Source organism: Antechinus flavipes, chromosome 5 (genome assembly GCF_016432865.1).
Source record: "Antechinus flavipes isolate AdamAnt ecotype Samford, QLD, Australia chromosome 5, AdamAnt_v2, whole genome shotgun sequence".
In the NCBI taxonomy this organism is placed as follows: Eukaryota; Metazoa; Chordata; class Mammalia; order Dasyuromorphia; family Dasyuridae; genus Antechinus; species Antechinus flavipes.
Genome location: NC_067402.1, coordinates 292,306,615 through 292,327,248, shown reverse-complemented (window position 1 = coordinate 292,327,248; position 20,634 = coordinate 292,306,615). Strand labels below are relative to the sequence as shown.

The 20,634-nt window shown below is 61.5% G+C and overlaps 3 protein-coding genes across 5 annotated transcripts; 1 reads left to right on the top strand and 2 right to left on the bottom strand.

The window, feature by feature from the left end:
- Positions 1–68: 68 nt before the first annotated feature.
- Positions 69–10,621, top strand: NCAPH2 (non-SMC condensin II complex subunit H2). 3 transcript variants are annotated; one of them, XM_051962578.1, is made up of 20 exons: positions 69–269; positions 2,578–2,679; positions 5,442–5,497; positions 5,761–5,845; positions 5,934–6,002; positions 6,148–6,227; positions 6,371–6,504; positions 7,193–7,288; positions 7,566–7,663; positions 8,049–8,126; positions 8,335–8,401; positions 8,567–8,674; positions 8,781–8,831; positions 8,915–8,985; positions 9,185–9,278; positions 9,367–9,423; positions 9,526–9,578; positions 9,667–9,768; positions 9,862–10,011; positions 10,134–10,621. In XM_051962578.1, the coding sequence occupies exons 1-20, from the start codon at positions 162–164 to the stop codon at positions 10,272–10,274; spliced, it is 1,800 nt and encodes a 599-aa protein (XP_051818538.1). In that variant the 5' UTR covers positions 69–161; the 3' UTR covers positions 10,275–10,621. The 3 variants fall into 3 exon arrangements, with proteins under 3 accessions (XP_051818538.1, XP_051818537.1, XP_051818539.1); XM_051962577.1 differs by having other exon boundaries at positions 6,371–6,510; XM_051962579.1 differs by lacking the exons at positions 69–269; positions 2,578–2,679; positions 5,442–5,497 and adding an exon at positions 5,523–5,588 and having other exon boundaries at positions 6,371–6,510.
- On the bottom strand, positions 10,529–12,268 carry LOC127538819 (protein SCO2 homolog, mitochondrial). The gene is made up of 2 exons (XM_051962581.1): positions 11,831–12,268; positions 10,529–11,466 (listed from the first exon to the last, which is right to left on the bottom strand). The coding sequence occupies exon 2, from the start codon at positions 11,450–11,452 to the stop codon at positions 10,697–10,699; it is 756 nt and encodes a 251-aa protein (XP_051818541.1). The 5' UTR covers positions 11,453–11,466; positions 11,831–12,268; the 3' UTR covers positions 10,529–10,696.
- Positions 12,269–12,363: 95 nt separating this feature from the next.
- TYMP (thymidine phosphorylase) lies at positions 12,364–20,236 on the bottom strand. The gene is made up of 11 exons (XM_051962580.1): positions 20,096–20,236; positions 19,975–20,011; positions 19,768–19,902; positions 19,455–19,657; positions 19,045–19,143; positions 18,721–18,850; positions 18,449–18,567; positions 15,228–15,390; positions 14,910–15,140; positions 14,577–14,717; positions 12,364–12,687 (listed from the first exon to the last, which is right to left on the bottom strand). Exons 2-11 carry the CDS (start codon positions 20,000–20,002, stop codon positions 12,533–12,535), a joined length of 1,404 nt encoding a protein of 467 aa, XP_051818540.1. The 5' UTR covers positions 20,003–20,011; positions 20,096–20,236; the 3' UTR covers positions 12,364–12,532.
- Between the last annotated feature and the right edge of the window lie 398 nt (positions 20,237–20,634).

The following is a 20,634-nucleotide window of genomic DNA, read 5'->3' as shown; positions in this document are numbered from 1 at the left end:
TCGAATCGTGTGACGTCACTGATGCGCGCCGGGCGCCGCTCTTGATCGTCACCTAGTGTCCTGAGCGGGAAACGCAAAAATGGCGCCAGACCGAGCGGCCCCTACCGTGGCCTGAGTGGGAAGCGGAGGCCGGAGCTGGAGCCCCGGCAGCCACTTCGTCCATGGAGGACGTCGAGAGCCGCTTCGCCCACCTCCTGCAGCCCATCCGCGATCTCACCAAGAACTGGGAGGTGGATGTGGCGGCGCAGCTGGGCGAGTACCTGGAGGAGGTGACGTCACGGGGCTCGGGAGGGTGACATCATTGAGGGCCAGGCCGGCGGAGGGTCTGGGCGGTGACATCACCGAAGGCAGGCCAGGGCCTGGTGTTGGGGGTTCCAGCAGTCTGGAGTTGGAGTGGAGTCCGGCACTCTTTAACAAGCGAGCATTGCTTAAGCGCCCACTGTGTGCGGCGCTCTGCGCTTCGGGCCGGGGTTCCCGCCCTCGGGGGGCTGCGGGTCGGAGGTGCAGCCACCCCTGGAACTGCAGTGATAGCCAGCAGCGTGCACCTTGTGTATCACAGGATCTCTACTCCAGAGCCGGCCGACAGCCCCGGTGCCATTTCCCAGGGGGGGAAACCGAGGTTTCCTGCACAAATGCCAGTCACAGCACCTGGAGGCAAGGGGGGGGGTGGAGAGGAGTGAGTGACAGGCTCAGAACGGTGCTTCAGCAAACTCAGTTCCTCCACTGAATGGAGGATGCAGTGGAGTGGAAAGCAAGACCCCCCCCCGCCCCCCAGCTGTTATTGCCGTAGTTCAGCTGAGAGGAAACAGAAAACATGAGACTTCAAAGAAAGGCAGGTCTGGAGTCAATAAAACCAGTTACTGACACTGGCTGATCTAAGGGACCAACTTTGGTCAGGTCTGAACCTCAGTTTCTTGTCTGTAAAAGTGCCCAGTGCCCCCCCCCCAAGGTTGTCCTAGGTGGTCTGTGGACCTCAGAGCAGCCCCTGCCTCCCGGCTCAGGCGTGTGAGGGAGAGCTGTGGTCAGCCCCCTCTGGTCAGCTGCCTCTTGCTTGGAGTCACTTGAGCATCAATATGCTGCCTCTACCAGCATCCCTAGGAACAGTCGCTGCTTTCTGGGCACAGATCTGCTTACGTACTTGCATACAAACAGTTCCCTGCTCTGCCCAAGACTTGCTCCCACCTACAAGTACATGTGGGTCCCCCACCTTTGCAGGTTTTGTCACCTCACAGACTATTTTCCAAAGAAGGGAGATGGGAAAATTGGGATTTCCACTGGGAAAGTAAAGTTTAGAAAAGCCTCGGACGCAATGTGATGGATATTAAGAGAATCAGCCAATGACTGAGCTGTGGAATACTTCCCTAATAACTTCTAGATGCACATTGACCCGTTGATATATGGTAACATTTGGGTCCAGTACAGACAGTTCTGAACCTACCAAACTGACTGATTTATCCGTCTTCTTGGGGCAGGATAGGAAGCATCAATGATCAAGTCAGTGAGTTACTCATCAAATGTTTATTAAGTATTGACTTAATTCTGGGCACTGGGGGATGGAAAATGGACAGAAAAAGGAAAAAAAAACTACTCGGGGAGCTCACATCATAACGGGATATATCAGAGGAGATAAAAAGTCATTCCTGGGCTTATCCCCCTGCAGAAGGGGGGGACTTGAGCTGAGTCTTAAAGATCAGGAGGCAGAGGAGAGAAGGGGAAACTGAGTCCCAGAGAAGTCAGCACTAGGAAGCAGCAGGGTCTGGCCTTAGTTTGAGCTTTGCAGGATGTCCTGGCCTTGGTGGCAGAAGGAACCGACTTCATGTTTCTGTGCCTCCATTTCTTCATCTTGTTAATTGGGGACAAAAGCACTTGTCTTCCAAGGCTGTTGTGGGGACCAAAAAAGTTAACACATATAAGGAGGACTGCTGGCAAGAAAGGGCCAGATAAGTTCTAGCTCTTATCGTGAACCACAGAAGGACCTTGGAAGTGGTGAGCCAAGATTTCAACGAGTGGAAGCTAATGTTTTAAGAAGGGAGAGTTTGGACCCTTGCCGTTTGTTTGTTGGCTGGCTCACGGCGTCATTTTCTGGTTACGCTTTTGTGCGTGTTTGTCAGTGGACGTAAGAAACAGGAATCTTTTAAAAATAGAGATTTGGGTCTTGAAACAGGGACCAAGGAGGAGCTTGGGGTTGACAATCGTCCTTATTCGTGCAGGTAGCTTGGTTGGCCAGGGCAGTCAGGGAGGTTCTGGTGTAAGGCCTGAGGCGAGGCACCCGCTGCAGGCAGGGGCTGTGAAAGGAGGGCGGGGTGGGGGTGGAGGGCTTCCTAAGTACCACCGGGAAAGGCCGCCCTCTGGGAGGACATGGCTCTTTCTCGCCTGCCTTCGGACCTTGATCTCTTATCTGTTCCCTGCTGCACTCCGACTCCACCAGCCTGGGTGGGACTCGGGCAGGAGATGGGGTGAGGGCGTATTCCGAGGGGTAGGAACAGTAGCAAAGGCCTGGAGGTGGGATTGAGCGGGGTCAGGGTAGGGCCCGGCTCACTTCCTTTTTTCCTGTGTTCCTCCCCATATGTCCTGAAGCTGGACCAGATCTGCATTTCTTTTGATGAAGGCAAAACCACCATGAACTTCATCGAGGCTGCACTGCTGATCCAGGGGTCTGCCTGTGTCTACAGTAAAAAGGTGAGCCCTTGGCCGGGGCCACTGCCCGCGCAGCCTTGCTACGACAGGCACTCCGAGCACTGTGCACACAGTGACTCCCGGGGGCCGCGGGGAGGCGGTGTGTGCGTGCTGTGACTCTCTGGGGCCGCGGGGAGGCGTGTGTGCGTGCTGTGACTCTCTGGGGCCGCGGGGAGGCGACGTGTGCGTGCCGGGACTCCCAGGGGTCGCGGGGAGGCGAAGTGTGCGTGTTGTGACTCTCTGGGGCCGCGGGGAGGCGTGTGTGCGTGCTGTGACTCCCGGGGGTCGCGGGGAGGCGGAGTGTGCGTGCTGTGACTCCCGGGGGCCGCGGGGAGGCGACGTGTGCGTGCTGTGACTCCCGGGGGTCGCGGGGAGGCGGAGTGTGCGTGCTGTGACTCCCGGGGGCCGCGGGGAGGCGTGTGTGCGTGCCGGGACTCCCGGGGGCCGCGGGGAGGCGACGTGTGCGTGCTGTGACTCCCGGGGGCCGCGGGGAGGCGGAGTGTGCGTGCTGTGACTCCCGGGGGTCGCGGGGAGGCGGAGTGTGCGTGCTGTGACTCCCAGGGGCCGCGGGGAGGCGTGTGTGCGTGCCGGGACTCCCGGGGGTCGCGGGGAGGCGGAGTGTGCGTGCTGTGACTCCCAGGGGCCGCGGGGAGGCGTGTGTGCGTGCTGTGACTCTCTGGGGCCGCGGGGAGGCGGAGTGTGCGTGTTGTGACTCTCTGGGGCCGCGGGGAGGCGGAGTGTGCGTGCTGTGACTCCCAGGGGCCGCGGGGAGGCGTGTGTGCGTGCTGTGACTCTCTGGGGCCGCGGGGAGGCGGAGTGTGCGTGCTGTGACTCTCTGGGGCTGCGGGGAGGCGGAGTGTGCGTGCTGTGACTCCCGGGGGCCGCGGGGAGGCGACGTGTGCGTGCTGTGACTCTCTGGGGCCGCGGGGAGGCGGAGTGTGCGTGCCGGGACTCCCGGGGGCCGCGGGGAGGCGACGTGTGCGTGCTGTGACTCTCTGGGGCCGCGGGGAGGCGTGTGTGCGTGCCGGGACTCCCGGGGGTCGCGGGGAGGCGGAGTGTGCGTGCTGTGACTCCCAGGGGCCGCGGGGAGGCGTGTGTGCGTGCTGTGACTCTCTGGGGCCGCGGGGAGGCGGAGTGTGCGTGCTGTGACTCTCTGGGGCCGCGGGGAGGCGGAGTGTGCGTGCTGTGACTCCCGGGGGCCGCGGGGAGGCGACGTGTGCGTGCTGTGACTCTCTGGGGCCGCGGGGAGGCGGAGTGTGCGTGCTGTGACTCCCGGGGGCCGCGGGGAGGCGTGTGTGCGTGCTGTGACTCTCTGGGGCCGCGGGGAGGCGGAGTGTGCGTGCCGGGACTCCCGGGGGCCGCGGGGAGGCGACGTGTGCGTGCTGTGACTCTCTGGGGCCGCGGGGAGGCGTGTGTGCGTGCCGGGACTCCCGGGGGTCGCGGGGAGGCGGAGTGTGCGTGCTGTGACTCTCTGGGGCCGCGGGGAGGTGTGTGCGCGTGCTGTGACTCTCTGGGGCCGCGGGGAGGCGGAGTGTGCGTGCTGTGACTCCCGGGGGCCGCGGGGAGGCGACGTGTGCGTGCCGGGACTCCCTGGGGCCGCGGGGAGGCGGAATGTGCGAGCAGTGACTCCCTGGGGCCGCGGGGGAGGCGTGTGTGCGTGCTGTGACTCCCAGGGGTCGCGGGGAGGCGTGTGTGCGTGCCGGGACTCCCGGGGGTCCGCGGGGAGGCGGAGTGTGCGTGCTGTGACTCTCTGGGGCCGCGGGGAGGTGTGTGCGCGTGCTGTGACTCTCTGGGGCCGCGGGGAGGCGGAGTGTGCGTGCTGTGACTCCCGGGGGCCGCGGGGAGGCGACGTGTGCGTGCTGTGACTCCCGGGGGGCCACGGGGAGGCGGAGTGTGCGTGCCGTGACTCTCTAGGCCCGCGGGGAGGCGACATGTGCGTGCTGTGACTCCCGGGGGTCGCGGGGAGGCGGAGTGTGCGTACTGTGACTCCCGGGGCCCGCGGGGAGGCGACGTGTGCGTGCTGTGACTCCCGGGGCCCGCGGGGAGGCGACGTGTGCGTGCTGTGACTCCCGGGGCCCGCGGGGAGGCGACGTGTGCGTGCCGGGACTCCCGGGGGCCGCGGGGAGGCGTGTGTACGTGCTGTGACTCTCTGGGGCCGCGGGGAGGCGGAGTGTGCGTGCCGGGACTCCCGGGGGCCGCGGGGAGGCGACGTGTGAGTGCTGTGACTCTCTGGGGCCGCGGGGAGGCGTGTGTGCGTGCTGTGACTCTCTGGGGCCGCGGGGAGTCAGTGTTCTTTATGTTTTGGGGGCCTTGTTTCCTCGGGGTCCTTTTTGGAGCCCGGTTGTGTTAGCCCTTTGTTGTGATGGCAGAGAGGTTGTTTCCTGCCTTTGAGAGAGCGACCTTCCCTTCCCTCCACCCCCCTCAGTTCTCCCCTGAGAGTAGCACCCGTGGGGCTCTCTTGCTTGCCCTGTAGGGCAGTAGCTGTGGGTCCTTGTCCAAGGCCCCCCAGCTCCATCATGTCACCCCCGTGGGCTGCCCGCGGCTCCCTGGGGCACACTGGCTGTGGCCATGCTTTGTGTGGGGGCGCGCACTAGATGGCCCCTGGGGGGGGGGGGCGTCCCTAGGGCACAGACACGTATACACTCGTTCTCAGACCCACAGGCCCGTTCCGATGCTTTGGGACCAGCTCCGCTGGGCCATTGCTGGGTGGGCTGGGAGGGAAGCCCGCCGGCTGCTCTCCTCAGCCCGGGCCCCTCTCTTGGCAGGTGGAGTACCTCTACTCGCTGGTTTACCAGGCTCTGGATTTCATCTCAGGCAAAAAGTAAGGGCGGTGGGACACAGTGAGAACCTGGGCCTGCCATGCGCCGCAGACGCCCCAATGATCCTTCTCTACTCTGCCCCACTGGGGTTTGGTAACAAGGAGAAACGGGAGGACAGGAGGCTGGGCGGAGGCCGGGCACCCTCAGCGGGGGCAGCCGCCCGGGGAGGAGGCGCGCCCCCGGAGCTCCCCGGCTGCTCTCTGATAACCGCACGGCCTCCTGCCAGGGGAGAGCTGACCCGTGCCCGTCTGCCTCTCTCCACCAGGCGGAACAAGCAGCTGGCGTCGGCGCAGCCCGATGGGCAGGATGGTGACAGCACCTGCAGCACTCGCCCCGAGCCCGAGGAAGAGGTGAGGCTCCCCGGGGCCCTGGCCCACGCCTCCGGGCCCTTCCCCGGCCCCACGGCTCCTGCTAGCTGTCGCCTCTGTCTCCCCACAGTTTCTGTCCCTCGATGACTTTCCTGATCCCCGCACAAACATAGACCTGAAGGATGACCAGCCTCCCACCGTAAGTGGCGCCTTCTCCCCGATGCTCCTGGTCCTTTGGGCGGATCTCGGGGGCGGCGGTGGTGGGAAGGGGCTGAGGGCCTGGGAGGTGGCCGGGCTCTGGGGGAGCCCTCCTCCCGCATCCGGTGACTCTGTGCTCCCGACAGGCCGTGCCTGTCATTCCCTTGGTGCCCATGGCCCTGGTGCCCCCTGATGAAGAAGAGAAGAAGAGCAACCCACTCTATAGGTACAGGACCCCGGCCCCCGCCCCCAGTTCTCCGCTGCCTCTCTGGGGGTCTTGTTCTGTGTCTGCCCCGAGCCTGCGGCCTCCCCGAGGCGGGGCATGGGTCTCCACCGCCTCTTCTCAGAGCATGTTGTCTGCCAGCACAGCCGCCGAGGGGAGGTCCTGGCAAGCCGCAAGGATTTCAGGATGAACACCTCCACCCCTCACCCCAGCGGTGCCTTCCTGCTGGAGCCAGGGGGCCTGTCCCCAATGGAGCAGACCGTGCCGAGGACCCAGCCCGGTGAGGGTGAGGGTCAGGAGACTGGGGGGAAGGGGAGTTGGGGATCCCTTGCCCTGGGCTCAGGACCCAATTGTTCATGTGGGGGACTTGTTCTGCATGAGAATCCTGGACAATAAAAGCCAAGGGGCAGTAATTATTCTCTCCATCCAGTGGGCACTGGGTGCCAGACCCTGTGCCGGGGGCTGGGCAGTCCCACCTTCCAGAGCTTACTGTCAGGAGCCGGGGGCAGGGAACCGCTTCTGCTCAGAGCTGAGGAACCTCCGAGCCACCACTGAGAAGTGCGGGCTGAGGTCTCGGCGGCGGTGCCCTCTGGCCGACGTCAGGATCATTCATCAGGAGGTGAAAGGGGGCGTCCCGGCCGCGGCACAGAGAGGGCGGCCGGAGCCTGGGAGCCCCAGCGGAGCGCAGTCAGCCCGGAGATGGACTGGCTGCTTGTGCCGAGCTCCCCCCAGGCAGGACAGGCCCTGGGTCAGGGCGTGTGGTTTGAGCTGGGCCTGTTTTGCAGATGAGCATCCACGAGGTCAGGGCCTGGACCCAGCCTGTCCCCTCCACCTTGAGCCCCCTTCTCCCGGAGCGTGCTCTTCGCTGTGGAGGCCCAACTGAGGAGGGGCGAGGGGGCTGGCGGCGTGGCCGGCTGGGCGTCCCCAGCACGAGCTCGGCCCTCCCCTTCTCATTCTCCTCTCCACAGACGCAGAGAGGCCCGAGGAGATGCCCATGGACGTCTCCATCGACATGTCCCCAGCTCCGGTGCTCAACTTCTCCCAGGAGGAAGATGAGAAGCCAGGTGTGGAGCTGAGGCTCATTCCCACCCTCCCACTCCCCCGCAGCTCCCAGCATTCCTTGCACCCAGATCTGGCCCATGCAACCCCAGCCCCAGGCAGCAGAGTCTCCTTCCCCCCAATTTAATGGAGGCGAATCCAGCCTCGGCTTTACTCTGAGCTTGGGAGCCCGGCAGCCCCGCTCCCCGGACACCTGCCTGGGCCCGCAAGGACTTCGGGGCCCACAAGGGCTTCGGGGCCCGCAACGGCCCGGCCTCATCCTCCTCTCCCGCCCTTCTCCAGAGGCAGCACTACCGGAAGGTGAGGAAGAGGTGGGAGGAGATGCGCTCCTTCACCCGGAGGTCCCCGAGGCCTCTCCACAGCCCCCCAACCAGCAGCAGGTAGGCGGGAGGAAGGGGGTGACTGCTCCCATGATGTCAGAGGGACATGGGCTCTTTGGGGCTCATGTGGGCAAATGACTCACAGAAGAGTGAATGGGGGGGGGGTCCCCTGGGCCTACTGCGTCCTCGTGTTTGAGCATATTTTAGCCCCACATCTGGGGACCACTGGAAAATACATGAAGTATGGCATAATCACAGGCCTTTTCCTGGTCTCCACTCCACTTCCAGCAGCCCCCAGAAAACCTTGGGGACCCTGCCCTTCCCCCTAAGCAGGGCGGCCACTCGGGCTGGTCTGGGCAGAACACCTGCTTGTTCCCTCCAGCCTTTGGGGGGCAGGCGGAGGTCCGACAGCAGTGAGGTTGATTGCCTCGACTCTCTCTCCTAGGGTGTCCTGGAACCAAGGAAGTACTCGCTGCGGGGCAGACCCCCAGCTGCTACCCCTCGCCCCTCATGGCACCCAAAGGCAAGAAAAGTTGGGGCTGAGGGAGGTGCCACGGAGGTCTCTTCCCTGCCCCTTTCTGGGAGCCATTAACTTTGCCAGCTGTCAGGTGGGGGGAGGGATCCCTTTCAGGGTGGCCCTGGCATCTTTGTGGGCAGGTAGGCCAGCATTTGACTTTACGGGGGTCCCAAGCGCATGGTCCTCACTCGGTATCCCGTGTCCTGCATTGCAGGAGCCCCCCGATCCCTGGCAGAGTCTGGACCCCTTTGATTCTGTGGAGGGCAAGCCCTTCAAGAAAGGTAAGGAGTGATCAGGGCCGGAGGCGAGCCCTGTGGTGTGCTGGGGACAGCTCGGCCCATCCCCGGGGCCCAGGGAGGCTGGGCTTGGGGGCACCCACATCTCTCCAGCGTCCATCCCTCCGGGGCCGGGTTCCCCTCGCCTCACTTCCAGGCTTTGTCCGCCAGGTAGCCCTTACTCTTTGCCGCAGCAGCTGGAGGAGACCACATCTGGCAAACGCAAAAGGAAGATCTCCACCAGACTCCAGGGGTTTCATGAGTGGTACTTGGCTGCTTGTGAGTTGAGTCCCAAGTGGGGTGGAGGTCTCGGGAGGGGCAAGGGGGTGGGCAACGATGGGGTAACAGGTCCGAGCTCCGGTGACGCTCGTGTGACTTCCCTCAGATAGCGGCCGTAGCTCCCAGAAACCTCGGCACAGAGGCCCCACATTTGCAGGTGAGGCTGGAGAAGGGTGGGAGACCCGATCGGGACGGGGGGCGAGAGTGCCAGAACCGAGGGCCCTAGCAATGTCTCTGCAGACCTAGAAGCCCTCTACTGGAAGCACATCAAGGAGCAGGTGGATGCCCTTCGGAAACTGCGGCAGGGAGAGGTGAGGGCAGCGGGCTCAGCAGACACCGGGCCCGGCCATTGCTCCCAACCACTGCCAAACCCCAGGAGACGGTGCCTGTGGATCTGCCTCCGTTTCCCCTGCAAGGAGCTGGGCGATTTTGGCAAATGGCCCCTGTGGGAAGGGCAGGAGGGTTCAGGTCTAGACCCTGGGTAGCTCACCTCCCCCTGCCTCTGCCCAGGGAGCAGAGCAGCTGCTGGCCAAGGACCAGGAAGGGCTGTGGGCCCTAGAAGAGGAGCGAGTGGAGGACTCCCTGGAGCAGCTTGGAGGAGGAGGTACCTCTGGGGTGCATGTGGGGGAGGGGGCACCGGTGCTGGCTGGGTCTCTTGATGGGCCCAGCTTCCTCTCTGTCACTTCCCTCAGACAGCTACTTGGAACTCGAGGATGCAGAGCCCGAGGAGCCGCTGGAGAACATTCCAGGTAGGCCTGGGAGAGGGAGTGGGGAGGGTTGGGGAGGGTTCTGTGGCCACGGGCGGGCGTCCCGGCTTGGAGCTGACTCATGGCCCGGCTTCCCTCTCCTAGAGCCAGAGATCATCCCTCCGCTCACCTACGAGGAGCTGGTCCAGAGAAACGTGGTAGGTTCTGTCAGGGGGCCAGAACGATGGGCAGTGGGGCAGGGGCAGCCAGCCCAAAGTCGTCCTGAGCTCCCTCTTCTTCTCCCAGGAATTATTTATTGCCAACTCTCAGAAGTACGTTCATGAGACCGAGCTGTCTCAGCGCATCCGGGACTGGGAGGACACCATCGGGCCCCTGCTTCGGGAACAGGTGAGCACGAGCTTGGGACCTGCGGGCTCTGGGGCCCTTCACCCGTGGTGGGTGGCAGACAGGCAGCAGTCAGCCTCCGCTCCCTTCTTCCAGGAGGAGCACGTGCCTTTCGACATCCATAATTACGGGGACCAAGTGGTAGCGGGCTTTCAGCAGCTCAATGAGTGGTGTCCCTTTGCAAAGCTGGTGGCTGGCAAGCCTGCCTTTGAGGTGTGCCGGTCTATGCTGGCTTCCCTGCAGCTGGTGAGTGGGGGCGAATGGGGCTGGCTGAGGGGCGGGTGGCCACAACTGAAGCTTCTCCTTCAGACCCCGAGGAGGAGAGGAGGAAGAAACTTGCCCCCACCCTTCTTCCCCTGTCCCACCAGGCCAACGACTACACAGTGGAGATTGCCCAGAAGCCTGGGCTGGCTGAGGCAGTGGATACCATGTCCCTGAGGCTTCTCACCCGCCAGCGAGCCCACGAGCGCTTCCAGACCTACACAGCCCCCTCCATGGCCCCCCCCTGATTGTGTATATTTGTGTGACCGAGTCTGTTTGTGAACGGGTCCCCCCTTATAGCTGTTTTTTCCACGTTCTGTCCAAAGTTTGCCCTCCGCCTTCCCTCGACAACCCTGAAGCAGGTGCCCGGAGGATGCTGGGTTTGGGGGATGTGCCCTTCCCCACCCCTGGTGCCAGTATATATGGGGCAGTGTGCCAGTCCCTCCTGCCCCCAGACCTGGGCACCTCGCCCCCATTCCAGACCTCCAAGGGGCGCTTCAGATTTGTTTGTAGAAGAAATACCTTTATTTCCCACTCCCTTGTTGAGCGATTGTAGAGTATTGTTACACAGAATAAATATCTGGTTTCTAGAGAACTGCACCGATCAGGTTTGGGGCTTTATGTCACCAGCAGGTGGGGGGGCGATTCCCAAGGGGCGGGGCCGGAGGACTCAGCTCAGGACACTGCGGAAGGCGGCCATATGGCGGCGCACGCTGTCTGTGATCTGCTCCTCTGTCTTACTCCGGTTGTAGTAGTCGGTGAAAAGGCCGTCGGGATTGAGCAGGTAGATGATGATGGAGTGGTCCACTATGTAGTCCTGATCCTCGTCCGGAGGCCCCGCGCTGTAGTAGACCCGGTAGTTGCGCCCGGCCTGGCTCACTTGCTCCGGGGTGCCGGTCAGCCCCAGCAGCCGCGGGTGGAACTCCCGCACGTAGTTCCCCACGGCGGCCACGTCGTCCCGCTCAGGGTCCACGGTGACGAAGAGGGGCTGCACGGGGGGCAGCCCGGGCTCCGCCTCGAGCCTGCGCACCACCCCGGCCAGCTTCTCCAGCTCCTCGGGGCAGATGTCCGGGCAGTGCGTGAAGCCGAAGTACAGGAGCACCCACTGGCCCCGGAAGTCGGCCTTGCGGCGAGGGCGGCCCGTGTGGTCCACCAAGTCAAAGTCCCCCTGGCCCACGGCCGCGCTGCGCAGCGCCTCTATCCGCCGCAGATGCTGCCGCCGCTCCTTCTCGGCCCGGGCCGACAGCCAAGCCACGGCCAGCCCGGTCCCGAACAGCCCGGTCACCAGCAGGCGGGTGCGCAGACCCAGGGCCTTCGGGGGCCCTCCGCCCCCGCCTGCTTCCTGAGAGCTGCAGTAGGGCCGGGCGGCCCCGCGCAGGGAGGCCAGGGCCAAGCGCCAGCGCCCGGGAGCCCGGAGGGGCCACATCTCACTCCTGAGCCCTGGAACGCAGGGGAGCAGACATGAAGGAGCCACGTGGGGAACGGGGAGAGGGGGCAGAGCTGCAGCGGGGCAAGAGCAGAGGGTGGGAGGGGGCAGAGATGAAGAAGCAAAGTGGGGAGCCAGGGATGGGGGGCTCCTCAATCAGAGGAGAGGCGGGGCTCTGGCCGCACGTGGGCCACTACTTTCTGCCGGGCACTGCAAGCACAGGCTCGGTACACAGCAGGCGCTTAGTCAGTGTGGACCACTGCAATCTGAACTTGGGATCTGGGCTGGAGCCAGGGGGCACGGGACCCCCGCTGAGGCTCGTTCTGAGCCCAGCACCCAGAGGGTAGCTGTGTTGGGAGGGGGGGCGCATGCGCTCACCTCTTTTCGCGGGCTCGCCGGTCCTGTATCAGGAAGTTTTTTTTGCGATCTCGCGAGATAGATACACGCGCGAATTCAAGTCCGAATTCGCGTTCGGCCAGCAAATGACGAAGTCCCCTCGGATTGGACTCCATGGAGCATGCGCAGAGTATGGGGAGGGGCGAACGGAAATCGTGCTGCGCCTGCGTAGGGACGTAGGGCAACTGAGAGGCGACGGCCGATGACGCCACGCATGAGCACGACCGACTCTCCTTCCAAGCTTGCGAGCGCCCCCTGCTGTCCCTGCGGCGTATTGTGTCTATCGTTCTTACTCCTAATTCCGCAGCCGAGGGCGGTGGTCCCTGCTATATGCGTGTACCCCCATCTTCTTCGCCCCAGGTGTACGCACCGCCGTACGCGCCTCCCCAGGCGCCCAGCGGCGAACCATCCGGGCCGGCGGGATGCCCGGGGAGTGGGGCTGTGACGTCATCGCCCTGCCCCCGGGCGCACGGACCGAGAGACCAGACAGCGGGGCCCCGCCCCCGGAAGCGAGCTGAGTTCAAGCCCGAGCGGGCACTTTATTCCCGAGAAGACGCCCTCTCCCCAACCGAGGGGGCCCGGGAGGCGGCAGCGGCAGGCGCGGGGAGAGGGGCCCGGGGGGGACAGAGACACACGCAGATCTGGCCCGAAGGAAAGGGCCTGGAAGTCGGGGCTCTGCTCGCCTCAGCCCCTCATGGAGGGGGGCAGGATGAGCTCCCGAAAGCAGGGGTCCGGCACGAAGGGCTCCCCGCCGGACAGCGTCAGGGCCTCCTGCAGCTTCTGGCGGTGTCTCGGACTCAGGCCGGGGCCCTTGTGGTGCACGCGGATCCAGGGGGTCCCTGGGCAGGAATGGGGGCCGCGCTGTCACCCCGAGCCAGCGGGCAGGCGGCCACAGCCCTTACCCTGCGCCAGGCTGGGATGCGAGCGCGCCGAGGGCGGGCCCTGCCCTCAGAGAGCTTACAGTCTCATGGGGGGAACAGCCCTCCAAGGGGGCGGGGGAGGGGCCGGCTCAGGGCCAGAAGACCCAGACCAGGTGCCCTGCTCCGACCAGGGAAGTAAAACCCCGGGGCGGCCCCTACTCAGACCAGCACCTCCTCCCCCGTCCCGGCGTCCTCCCCTCCGGCCCCCTTCCTTGGCTCAGACCAGGGTCTCCCCGAGCTGCTGCTGCTGCTCCTCCTGGGACAGGGTGGCTGCCTGCCCTTGACCCTGGTGTCCCCACCAGCCGCTGGCCGCTCTGCCTCCCACCCTGCCCTCCCCGGAGCCCCCTCTCAGGCCTCACCTTCCCTGAGCTCCGTGGCCATCCCTCTGTGCCCCTTACCCAGGCACTTGGGTGCGGGGGAATCAAAATACTCTGCTCCCTGCCTCAAAGGGCTGTGAATCCTTAAAGCACCTTGGATCTGGGAGTTGGTTTTGTTGTTAATTTTGGTCCTTGGTCTTTGGAGATGCCCCCCACGACCCTCCTGCCTCCTCGACCCCTCCGTGGTCCATCTAGGTTCATCCTTGGCCCTTTTCTTTCGCCATTCCCTTCATTGACTTCTCACCCCCACGTAAGACCCCCTCAGAGCTGCTGGCCCTAAGCCCGGATCGCCAGTCCTGGTCTCACTCTGGAACCCCAGCCCCATCTGGCTCTGAGCTCACCCACACCATAAATCCTATCATCCTCTTCCTCTGTATTGCCAGCCTGGCACATGCCCTCTGCCCTCTGCCCTGTAACCTCTCCACATCATGTAAGGACCTACCCTCCACTAATAGCCCCTCACCTCCAGGCTGGCCTGACCCCCGTGAATTGGACCAGAAGTCACATGTCCTTCAGAGCTTTCTCTAGTGATGGCCCAGCCCTGTCCTCTTCTACTGGGAACTCGGGAAACTGGGACCCTCCCTCACTTCCCAGTGCAGGGTACTGGATGCAGCAGATGCTTAACATGTGTGTGTTACATTGAACTAGCTCAGAGTTCTGCTTCTAAAAGTCAGGGAAGGCAGGAAAGACCCCGGGAGGGAGACGGAATCTGGGGATGGAGGCGGGGGGACAAAGAAGTGACAGCCAACCCTAGTCACAGACCAGAAGGGTTAGGGAGAGGCTGGATCCCGGGTCCTTCCTGAGGGGAAAGAGAGCAACATCGGGGGCTCTGGGGCCAAGAGCTTCATGGAAAGCACAGGCTGTCACAGAACCCGGGGGGACAGAAGGAGAGCTCCGGGAGACCACCCGAGCTGAGCAAGGGCTGGCCAGGAATCAGAAGCAGGGGCAACGATTGGAAAGGGAGCAGTTTCACCCGGAACCAAGAGGGGGGGCAGCCAAGTCGGATGTCTGGGGCCCCCAGAGCCCAGGGGCATTGGCTAAAAAACAAGGAGGATCCCCATGACAGGAGGAGCTTTGGCTGGGGCAGAAGTAGAGGGAGGACAGTGAGGGGGTTGCTGAGCAGCAGCAAGAGCTGAGAGAGCCTGAAGCCAGCCGTGGTGGGGCTCCGGTCGCCCTAGGGTAGGGTGCCTTCCGTGCTGCTAGAAGGCTTGCTGCATCCTCGGGGTCTCTGCCTTTCCCCGGGGGTGTCTGGAAGGGGCTGGCTGGGTCGTGGTCAGGGGCACCTAGGTCCCGTGGGTACCAGGGAGCTGGAACCCTCTCTCTTTGTCCCCGAGTTTGCCCCCCTCTACTCCAGTCTCCAGACCAGGAGCCGAAGCCTTAGTCACAGGGGTTTGCAGGAGCCCTGCCCCCCAACCCCACTTCAGTTCTCACCTGCACTGACCCTCTGTCCTAGGCTCACCAGCAACTCCAGCCCCACATCGTGGTGGAGGGGCTCTCCTGCTCGGTTCCGGCCAGCCCCCAGCTCGTGGAGAACCTGGGCCAGCGGCAGGGCCTGGATCTTCTCCACTGTCCCTGGGGGGGGGGGGGAGTTTTAGTGGGGGGGGGGTAGGAACAGAAGCAGTGATGGGAGTTGGGAGGGAGAAGGGCATCTGAGGAGTTGGGTGGGGGCGATGGGGCATGGGGGTGATTGACATGCACAGAGGTAAGGAGGAAGGTTTGTGCTTGCCATGGAGGGCCTGCCCTCGAGATTAGGGTTCTCCTCACCCTCTGAAGCTGTTCTCAGCTCTTCCTTGGTGGGGGCTGTGGGGAGCAGGCCTTGGCGCTGGGCAGGAGACCCCGAGCACAGAGCTTGGGCCAGCTTGGGGGCCACCCCCTGGGCCTCCAGCATGGCCCGGAACTGGCCCAGCGCGGAGCCGTTGTCCAGCGTGGCTCCCACTCGGGCCGTCCCCTGGGTCAAGGTTGGAGCTTGGCCATTCAGCCACAGCAGGGATCCTCCTGGGGACGGGGTCAGGCGGGACCGGTGAGCAGGGGGACGGAGAGAGCCCTTTCCTCTCCCCCCTCCCTCCCTCCCCCTTCACACACCTAGTTGGGTGACAAGGTCCTGTAAGTCCGGGGGACCTCCTCCCTCCAGGCACTGTAAGGCCTCCTCCACTTCAAGGCCGTGGCCCACGCAGCGGCCCAGAGGGCTGTCCATGGTCGTCAGTGCGGCCGCCACCCGGACCCCCAGGCGGGCCCCCACGCCCACCTGCGGAGACCCGCTCCACGTTCATCTCCTGGGCTGCCAGCATCTGCCCATATCTCTGGGACGGTGGCCGGCCTGCCTGCCCCGAGCCCTCCCCTCCCTGTGCCCTCAGATAAATGTCAACAGCTTCCTAACAGATTTCCGTGCCCCCCACTCCTCCTCCTCTCCCCAGACACCCTCGCCATAAGGCTAGCCCTCCTAAAACACGCCTCATACCATGACAACCCGTGTCTAAGGCTCCTTTCTCTACTGATTGACCAATTTGTCAATAAGCATTTATTAAGTGCCTACTGTATATCAGGCTGGAGCTACGAATACCAAAAGTGTGACCAGTTCTGTTGCTTACCGAGCTGAGATTTTTGGAGGAGGGAAAGGGAGAGAGCATGAAGTGGATGCTGTTGGGGAAGAGGATCTTGGGGAATGCCTGCTGGGAATATTTCTGGTTTGTTTTTTTCTATTTCTTGTCGTTTTTTTCCTTCTTAATTACTTAAAAAAAAAAAACAAAACTAAACGCATGCTATTGTTGTCTGGGTAATAACTGGATACTAGTCTGAACCGGATTTCAGAAGCCCTCAGAATCAGGGTATGAGCTGCAGCCCATGGTGAGTGCCGGAGCAGAATCTGAGTCTGAAGGACTGATGCTGGTGGCCCATGGGGAATTAATTCGCTTATTAGACACCAACTGTGTGCAAGAGCCTTAGATAATGTGCCCTTCCTCTTTTATAATTCATCTTGACAGACTGGCCCACGATTATAAATTCTGCTTGTCTCTGGTTTGAAAACCTTTTTTTTTTTCATCAATTTCTAAGGCACTTGAACTCCGGCCCCTAGGTTTCAGATTCCTTTGGATATGAATGAGTCTCTGCTTTTTGGCAAACACGAAATCAGAAATGGGTGATCGTTTCAGGGCCCTTCATTTCAGATTCTAAGATTCATTCAGATTCAGATTCCTTGTAGTTTGCCATCAGCATGTTTAGGGCTTCCCATGGCCTGGGCTGACTTTACTACCTGGACCTCAATCATCTGTCTCTCTCTCTGTCACCGCCACATTTCTAGGTAAATTTACTGCTCCGTTGCCTGCTAAATTAGGTAGTAAGTTCCCTGTCACCGCAGGTATTCAAGCCCCTTGTAGAGGAGATTCTCATTGGTATACAAGTTGGCATGGAGTTTTTCTCCATCGAGTCCAAGTGCATCCTGGATCCTCACCACGCTGCAACATGGCTTCCAGTCCTAATCCCTCAGTGGTCTCTCAAAGGCCTCCCTTTGTTGCTCTCTCTGTAGCTTTTGGGCCATTTGAGTGTCTGGTCATGAATTCTCTCTCTTGCCTCAGGTTGTTTCCTCCTCCCTCTCTGACTCATTCCCAACTTCCTTTTCCTGACTCACCTTCTCCCTTTCTTGAAAGGTGGCTGCTCTTCAAGGTTGCTCTAAGCCTTTTTCTCTTTACCCTTTAATCCCTCTTTTTTGTTGACTTACCCTCTCTCTGGTGGCTAATAGTAGCTCAGATGAGTCCCGAGTCTAAACCTGGATCACAAAGCGCACAATTCCACCTGGAGCTGCCCGCCTTGTGGCCCCACTAGCATCCCAAGCTTACTATGCCCCAAACCAGGGGTTTTTAACTTGGGTCTGTGGACTCCCACGTGAGGACTGATTTCATGAAATGGGAAAATAATTACATCCTTTCTTCTCATAATTAACTGAAATGCAACATTTCCTTCCATTATGAATGTTTAAAAGCGTCGTTCTGAGACAGAGTACAGAGACTTCATCAGATTGCCAAAGGGTCTGGGGCTCTGCTCTGCACTGAGCTCCTCAGCCTCCCTCCAGACCTGCCTCCTCCAAATGCAGCGAACGGCTCTCCCCGGCCCTTGCTCCCTCTCTTTCACATTCCATCAGCCGCCAAGTCCTAGGATATGTGTGCTTTGTGCCAACTGGGGAATCCCTTTATTCTGTTATCTATATCATCCATACATATCTATAATAATTGTCTGGACAGAATTGTTGGCGTGGTGTCTGGGACTCGGAGCTCCTTTTGAAGGAAGTGACTGTGTTTTGATATCTTTAGAAGTTTCCACAGTACCTGGGACATAACTGAGTCATTGCTGACTGACTGACTGACTGACTGACTGACTGACTGCATCATCCCCCTCCTCCCCTCTCATTCAGGCCCTTATGCCTTTTCCCTGAAGTCTCTCTGCCTCTCATCTCTTCTCTCAGCCAACCTGGGAAGAATCACCCAAGTATGAGCAAAAATGGTCATCCGCTCCTTCAGCCGGGTTATTCGGCTGCTGAGCCTGCAGCGGTTGCCTAGTAGCACTAGGATGAGCCCAGTCACTCCAGCTGGTATTAAAGGTCCTCCACACTGGTGCCTTTCTAGCCCCTTCTGCCTCCACGGCCCTTCACGCCTTCTGTTCATGCCCCGTGGGACCATTTCATGCCCCTTTCCCCCTTGGTGCCCCCCTCACAGTCCCATTTTTGGGAACGCCCTTCCTTCTGCTACCAAGTTCTACCTATCTGCTGCTGAATGTTTGGGGTGGGAGAAGAGAAGGGAGAAAAAGGGAAGGGATAGGAGAGGGGGAAAGGGAATAAGGAGAGGGAAAGGGGGAACAGGGAAAAGAAGGTGGAAAGGGGAAGGGAGAAAGGGGGAAGGAGGGAAGAGGAGGAGAGGTAGAGGAAAGAAGGGAGGGGAGAAGAGGAAGGGGGAGAATAGGGGAGGGACAAAGCAGAGGAGGAGAGGTAGGGGAAAGGGAAGGAGTGAGGGGAGCAGGGAAAGGGGAAGACAAAGTGAAGAGGGAAGGGAAAAGGGGGAAGGATTATTTTTCTCATGAATGGATGATTTTTATTATTTGAATATAAAGTTATGAAGGTAATAATAAAAAATAAGTTATAAAACTCTGACTTTCAAGGTTCACCTTTCCTAGACCCTGATCTCTGGCCCCCACAGTATCCCCCACCCGAGCCCAAGACCTAGGTTGGTGATTTTATTGGCACAGGAAGCTCTCGAGGAGGAAATACTCTGCGGTGAACATTGAGCAATGAAGGAGCCTCGGTCCCACTCACTCACCAGGGCGTGGGCTAGCTCCCGAGCTCTTTCTTGGCTTGGGAAGATGGCTGCTTCTCCAAATTTCACATCCACCACCAGGGTCGAGAGTTGTTCCACAGCCTTCTTACTGAGGATGGAGGCTGGAGGGGCAGAGAGGGGGCGCTTGGGCTAGAATCGGGACCTCTCCCGTCCAGCGGGGGGCACGGAGACATGGCATGGGTCCAGTCACCGATGGATAGGCTGTTCCTAACCGGGGTCAGAGTAGCCTCCAGCAGGGGTGGGGAGCAGGTCACCTGTGATGAGGGGGAGGCTGTCCACTGTGGCAGTCACATCCCGGATGGCATAGAGGACTTTGTCTGCAGGGACCAGCTCCTGACTCTGCCCCACAATGCAGCAGCCTGCATGCTCCAGCAGCTCCCGCATCTGATCTCCCGGGCGGGGAGGATCCCCATTAGTGACCGCAGCCCCCCAGATGGTAATGCCCCATGGATCCGTGCCCCCCCCCGGGGGATTTGGGACCAGCTTTCTCCCGGCACTCATGTGCCCTTCAATTAGGACTGTCTCACCCACAGATGACTGTTCATGAGGGGCCCCAGCCAGGGTCCTTTGCCCAATACCTGCTCTGGACTTTGTACCACCGAGAAGCCTGGGATGGATTCCAGCTTGTCCAGCGTGCCCCCGGTGTGTCCCAGTCCCCGGCCGCTGATCATCGGCACCTGTGTGGATGAGACCCCAGCCCCATCCCACCACCAAGGGCTGGAACCTCCCTGTTCTCCCTCCTCCAGACTTCAGTGCTCAGCCCCCCCTTCCCCCCACAATTTGGGGTCCTGCAGCTCAGTCTGTTCTGAAACGACAGTCTGCCTGAGACAGAGCCGCTCTGAGCCGGAGTTCCGAGCAGAGTTGAAGTGGACAGTGGGGAGAAAGCCTAATAGGGAGGACCTGCTTCATCTCTTCCCCTCTGTCTCCCAGCCATCCCTCCCTTACACCCAGGCCTAGAGCCCCCAGGGAGAGGGGGCAGGGGACTGACCTTGCAGCCGCAGGCGGCCAGAGCAGGCGCCAAGACCAGGCTGACTTTGTCCCCCACACCCCCTGTTGAATGCTTGTCCACCAGCAGCCGTCCCCAGGCCTCGGGCCACTGAAGCTGCTGCCCAGACTCGGCCAGGGCTCGGGTCAGAATCTCTGTCTCGCCCAGGTCCATCCCTCGCAACCGGATAGCCATGAGCATGGCACCTGTGGGCACAGGGAGAGCCTGAGGGGGCAATAGATGCTGCCCGAGTGGCGCAGGGACTGGGGAAGTTGGGGTCCCGGGGTGGTTCTGGGGCTTGGGGCAGGTAGGTCACCTATTTGCGCCTCCTGCACTGTCCCCTCTGTCACCCCCTGAATAAAGCTCCGAATCTCAGCATCCTCCAGGCGATCCCCATCTCGCTTCTTCCTAATCAGCTCCGGGATGGAGGCGGGGGTCGGGGGGCTGGAGCCTGGATGAGGAGAGGGCCGAGTCAGGGGGGTCCCCGGGCGGTCCGAGCCCCCCGATCTCCGAGCCCCCTCACCTGGCCCTGTCCGGTCTGTCGCTGCCATCCTTGGGTTCTGCCAGGAGGGAAAGCGGAACGTGTAGCCCTACCGTCTGCCTTTGCGCTCCTTTGCTCCTCCCGGGAGCCGCTCGGTGCTTACCTTCTGCCCTCTCCAATCGCAGTTACTCGGTCCTCGCTGGGTGCCCGACCTGACCACCGCCTCTCTTCTCCGCCTCAGTCTCAGACTCTCCTTATCGATCTCGTTTCGTTCCCTCCCCTGGTCTCTTTCTACCTCCCTCTTCCAGCCAACCCCCTCTGCTCCCTTTCTCTTTGGTCCCCGTCTCAGTGGAGATAAGAGGGGGCGTGCCCTGGTCTGGACCAATCCTGATGCCCTGAGTGTGGGTGGGGAGGGAAAGAGTCCCGTATTCTCAGAATTGGGAGGGGTCTCGGACACATCAGCTTACCCCCCTCGCTCTGTCCAGACTCACTTCCTCCAAGAAGCCTTCCTTGCTTGACTAGCTTTGTCACTTGATGACGAATTCTGTAGTTCTTGGTTTAATCCCAAGATGTCAGAAAGGTGTCCGAGCAGAAATTCTTTGGCAACAATTATTGCTTTTACATCTTGGTTTATTATCCTGACTTCTCTTGGAGAATGAACAATGAACTGACTGTGCCTGCTGGACTAGGACCAGCCCAGCC

Coding starts and splice junctions, on each gene's coding strand:
- NCAPH2 (XM_051962577.1), top strand. CDS start 162: ATGGAGGACGTCGAGAGCCGCTTCGCCCACCTCCTGCAGCCCATCCGC. Junction 270..2,577: donor TGGGCGAGTACCTGGAGGAG/GTGACGTCACGG, acceptor TATGTCCTGAAG/CTGGACCAGATCTGCATTTC. Junction 6,228..6,370: donor AAGAGCAACCCACTCTATAG/GTACAGGACCCC, acceptor CTGCCAGCACAG/CCGCCGAGGGGAGGTCCTGG.
- LOC127538819 (XM_051962581.1), bottom strand. CDS start 11,452: ATGTGGCCCCTCCGGGCTCCCGGGCGCTGGCGCTTGGCCCTGGCCTCC.
- TYMP (XM_051962580.1), bottom strand. CDS start 20,002: ATGGCAGCGACAGACCGGACAGGGCCAG. Junction 15,391..18,448: donor GGGAGCTAGCCCACGCCCTG/GTGAGTGAGTGG, acceptor GGGTCTCCGCAG/GTGGGCGTGGGGGCCCGCCT. Junction 14,718..14,909: donor GCTGAGAACAGCTTCAGAGG/GTGAGGAGAACC, acceptor CCCCCCCCCCAG/GGACAGTGGAGAAGATCCAG.